Raw genomic sequence first — 4,745 nt, forward strand, 5'->3', positions numbered from 1 at the left:
CCTTTTTTTTTTGTATTCGCTTTTCGGGTTTTTGCACTTTTCAGACGGTTCCTTGGAATCTGTTTCTCAGCCGTTTGCACATAGAGACTTGTGTATTTTGTCCAACACGGAGGAAAGATAATTTTGAGGAAAATTGGGTTGTAGTTGCCTCTCTACATTACTATGATAAAAAAAGAGGTGTTATTTGTGTAATAAGAGCATTTAGCTCAGAAGTTATTGACTCGGGAAACTCCAATCTGTGAATATGCTGCCAACTTTACTTAAGTGTTAAAATTTTGATGTCATGAATACGAAGAGGACTCAATTAGACATTGAACATTTTATGTGAAAGTAACCTTCGACCCAGCGTCTTTTTTGTTAAGGTTAGTTCAAACTGTTCAAAATATTTTTGTTTGCTTGCAGAAATAAAATTTAGTTTACTCCGTAGCAGTTCATTGATTTCATAAATGCAACACACTACAGTTTTTTCTATACTTTCCATAATGGTAAAAAACGATATATGCAGTGTTATCTTCATTTTAGATGTCAAATGGGTTTTGTGGCTCCCTGTGTTTTTTTTTTCTGTGGGAAACGGGTCCAAATGGCTCTTTGGGTGTTTAAGGTTGCCGACCCCTGCCTTAGGGTGTGTCATCATAGCAAGATTCTTTTAATGGATGCCTTCTTCTCAGGTTGGGGAGTAGACTTATATGGCTGCCCTGCCCATGGCATATGGCAGGGCTCCTGGTTCTTGTCTCAGACAGATTGCCTGAAAATTGCCTGCTGTTTCAGTACTGATTGCCTGCTGTTTTAGTACTATAAAGCTAAGGGGCAATCTTTGGTTTTCCCCAACATCAATCCAGCAATCCAGCATGCATGATCATGAAGCATGATCATGAAGGCTTCCTGTCGAGGCAGGGGCTGAGTCTCAGGGAATGGCATCTCCACTTGCAGGTGTTGTAAAACATATGGCAATTTTTGCCCAGGCTTATGTGTCTCTGTTTGCCCCTGAGCAGTCGACTGTGGCTTTCTCTTTTCAAAAATCCCTCTGGGGCAGGGCACTATTGTACAAATATAGCCAAGGATTCCTCTGTATGCTTTTCCTTAATAGTTCTGCATACAGCGGTCCTAGCCAGGGTGAGCCATGACAGAGTCTGCCTGGTACTGTAACTCCATGCTGGCCCACCCAAGTCTGGTTTGCAGACCTAATGTCCCTTCTAGGCAGTGCTCTTTGGGAGATTCCCATCAGAAGGAATCTACTTTCTCAGCTTATCCACCCCTGCTCCAAGATTTGGAAACCCATGCCTATTCTCAGGGCCTCTTTGGGGTGGCATCCTATGATTTCTTGCTTTCTGTGCATTGCTAGGCAGCTGAAGTGCTCCTGCAAACCACATCTCCCCTTTTGGGACCTCTCATTGGTCCTGGAGTGGATGCTCCAAGCCTGCTTTGAGCCAGTGGGGTCAGTCAATTTCTGACCCTGAAAACGGCTCTGCTCTTAGCCTTGGCCTCCCAAATAATGTTAGGACTGAACCTTTTCAGTCACTCCTATCCTGCATAGAGTTTGCTCCTGGTATATTCTAGGCTGCCCTGCATCTGAGGGTGTGATACATTCACAAGGCCCCATTACAGCTGGTTGTCCGGGCTGCTTGCAGGCCTCCAACTCACAAGTCAGCAGAGCAGGAGTGACTGCACCTGTTGTACCCAGTTCAGGCTCTCAGCACTAATGCTCACACACACATGGTGTATGTCCGCTTCCTAATTTTTCTGCTTTGGCAGCCACAAAAAAAGCAATATGGACACCAAGCAGAACCTAGCACTTCTCCCAGGCCTATGAGGTTTTATAACCTGGACCAAGACCCTACTCCTGGGATCTGGGTCTTACAGGGCTAGTGGTGTTCTGCTCCCAGCTTGTTTTGTTCTTTCATGGCCTTCAGGACAGACATCTCCTGGCATGTGGCAGCATTGGTATTGATGTTCCAAAAGCATCAACCATGAAGCAGTGTCAAAGGTAACTACACCAGGTTATATTTGTAACCCAGTTCTCTGACAAGGAAATGAGACACTGTGTCAGTTGCCACACTCCGGGCATCCACTCATGCTTCCTTCAAACAAGTATAAGTTAGGATAATGTGACATAGATCGACCCTTATCTGGTCTTGCTGGTGTGCTATGTTTTGTCAGATGACCTCCTTAGCCAATAGATTGACTTGATATATTAGGCAGCAAGTGAATAGTAAGCAGGAAAAATAGGCAGACGTAAGGATCTGAGAGATTTTGATTAAATTGGTGATAGCAAATTGGGTCAGAGCATCTCTTAGTGTCAGGTATAATAACACACCATCAGAGCTCACCATCAGAGTCTATAATGTTGTTTGTCAAGCTCTATAATCGACACAAGAGGTATAATTGACACAATATTAGGCAAGTGGTTTTAATGTCATGGCTGATCAGTTTATATGTGCATGGGGAGGATTGACACAATATTAGGCAAGTAGTTTTAATGTCATGGCTGATCAGTTTATATGTGCATATATGCAAAGAATAGCTGGACCTGCTCAAATTATTTTCAATTAAAATATAGATTGTCTCCTCTCCTATCTGTTCTAGTGGAGAAAGACACTGAAGTCTCTTTTGTTGTATTTGTGAGTGATAGCATTTACTAGCATACGCCAATGTTAAATTGCAGTGCTACTACATAAATACATAAAGGTTGAAATTACAAACATGAATCACACCACAGACAGCCATCAGTCAAAAATTATGTAAATGAATGATTACAAAAATGAATGATCCAGCAAGCTGTCACAATGCTAAGGTAAGCTTAACCATGTAACCCCTGTGTTTAAATTAAAATATTTATAATATTATAATATTAAAATAGTGGTTCCTAATCTTATGTGATTAGTGAAACTCTATCAATCATGAATTCTGAATTAAAAAACAACACAAAAAACAAAACAAGACTGCTCATCTGAGCTCTCTAGGGGTGTGATTGGATGAAAAAAAAAAGATATTCCTAACGTCAAACAATGCTCAAAGCCTCAACAGTAAGGGTTTAAAACCCTCAACAATAACTGTCCTCAGTTATTCTGTGGACAGCATTGTAAGAATCTGGATAAAAATTTGAGTGTTGTGGATTTAGTGCTGTTGCATTTTGTATAAATAGTTCTATATAAAGTTGATATAATTAATTTCATTTTTTATTTTATTTTTGGCCAGATGAATATCTATACTGAAACATTGTACAAAAACTTAACAAAAAATGTTCCTGAATTTGTCCTGCAAGGATTCCCAGGAATTCCTGCTGGGTATTATGGGTTGGTAGGAACATTTTTTTTATTTATTTATCTGATGCTGACATCTGGAAACATTTTCATCCTTGTATTTGTGGCATGTGAAAGAAGTCTTCAGAAGCCAACATACATCATCTTCTGTAATCTTGCAATATCAGATCTTGGATTTGGAACTACAACTCTGCCCAGAATCATTGCTAAGTATTGGATGTCCGATATCATCTCATTCAATAGTTGTATCACACAAATGTATTTTGTCCATTATTTTGGGGCTTGCAGCTCATTTCTTATGGCATTAATGGCTCTTGATCGATTTGTTGCAATTTGTAACCCACTGAGATATCCAGTTCTGATTAAGAACGCAAATATTGCGATTCTTTGTTCAGTGCTTTGGATAGGAAACCTCCTCCAGCTTGGTGCAATTACTTCATTAGCCCTTAGTGTGCCTTACTGTGGTCCAAATGTTATAGAACACTGCTACTGTGACTATATTTCAATAATTAATCTAGCATGTGCAGACATAACACCAACAAAACCAATTAGTACTTCCATTGCCATGACCGTACTATGGGGTCCTTTATTTTATATCATATTTTCTTATGTGGCCATTATTATTTCAGTCATGAAAATCTCAAGTAAAGAGGGACGACATAAAACTTTTTTAACATGTACTCCACAACTGTTAATTATATGTCTGTACTATCTCCCCAGAAGCTTTGTGTATATGGCATTTGCTGTTGGATATCATTTCGAAACAAACATCCGTATTGCACTGGTAATGATGTACAGTCTTTTCCCTGCCCTCATCAATCCACTCATTTACTGTTTTAGGACCAAAGAAATTAAGGACACATTAATGAGGAAATTTAAGCAAAGACAGTTGAGTGTAAATGGAAAAACCCTTTCACCTTAAAGAGAATCTTATTTAAATATATTATTCTACATATGTATAATATATTAGTCTCATGTTCTAGAAAATAAAATATATATGGTATTTGTTGAAACTAAGTAATTAGCTGTAAAGATTGTTAATCAATTATAACATATTCTCTATGAATTAAAATTAAATGCATCTATTACAAAAACTATTATTTATGTATGTAAGATTAATTTGGAAAGCCAAATTAAAAAAATAAGCAGATGCATTTTTGTGGCATTTTGTACCTGTTATGATTATTGCTATAATTTATTCAGTACTTTGGGGTGGAAAATATTATGCATTTGAAGTAGTAAATATAATATCTAAATATAATAGCTACAGCTATGACTGATTACAAGTTGATTGATTAAATATATACAACCATTGAATTTATCATTCTGATTTAACTTGATATCACTTAGTGGAATATTATTAATAAGTTTGTCATATTATTATTACCAGCTGTGCAATTGAAGATATTCTTTGTTGCAGTGCCTAGCCCAAACATTCAGCTGGATGTTGGGTTTGTATGTAAATAGGCATTAATGCACGTTAAC

At 38.1% G+C, this 4,745-nt stretch overlaps 1 protein-coding gene across 1 annotated transcript; it reads left to right on the forward strand.

Moving 5' to 3' along the window:
- The first annotated feature begins 3,195 nt into the window (after positions 1-3,195).
- Positions 3,196-4,182, forward strand: LOC132858574 (olfactory receptor 2AT4-like). The gene has a single exon (XM_060888957.1). The coding sequence runs from the start codon at positions 3,196-3,198 to the stop codon at positions 4,180-4,182; it is 987 nt and encodes a 328-aa protein (XP_060744940.1).
- The last annotated feature ends 563 nt before the right edge of the window (positions 4,183-4,745 follow it).

This window comes from Tachysurus vachellii, chromosome 15 (genome assembly GCF_030014155.1).
Source record: "Tachysurus vachellii isolate PV-2020 chromosome 15, HZAU_Pvac_v1, whole genome shotgun sequence".
In the NCBI taxonomy this organism is placed as follows: domain Eukaryota; kingdom Metazoa; phylum Chordata; class Actinopteri; order Siluriformes; family Bagridae; genus Tachysurus; species Tachysurus vachellii.

Coding starts and splice junctions, on each gene's coding strand:
- LOC132858574 (XM_060888957.1), top strand. CDS start 3,196: ATGAATATCTATACTGAAACATTGTACAAAAACTTAACAAAAAATGTT.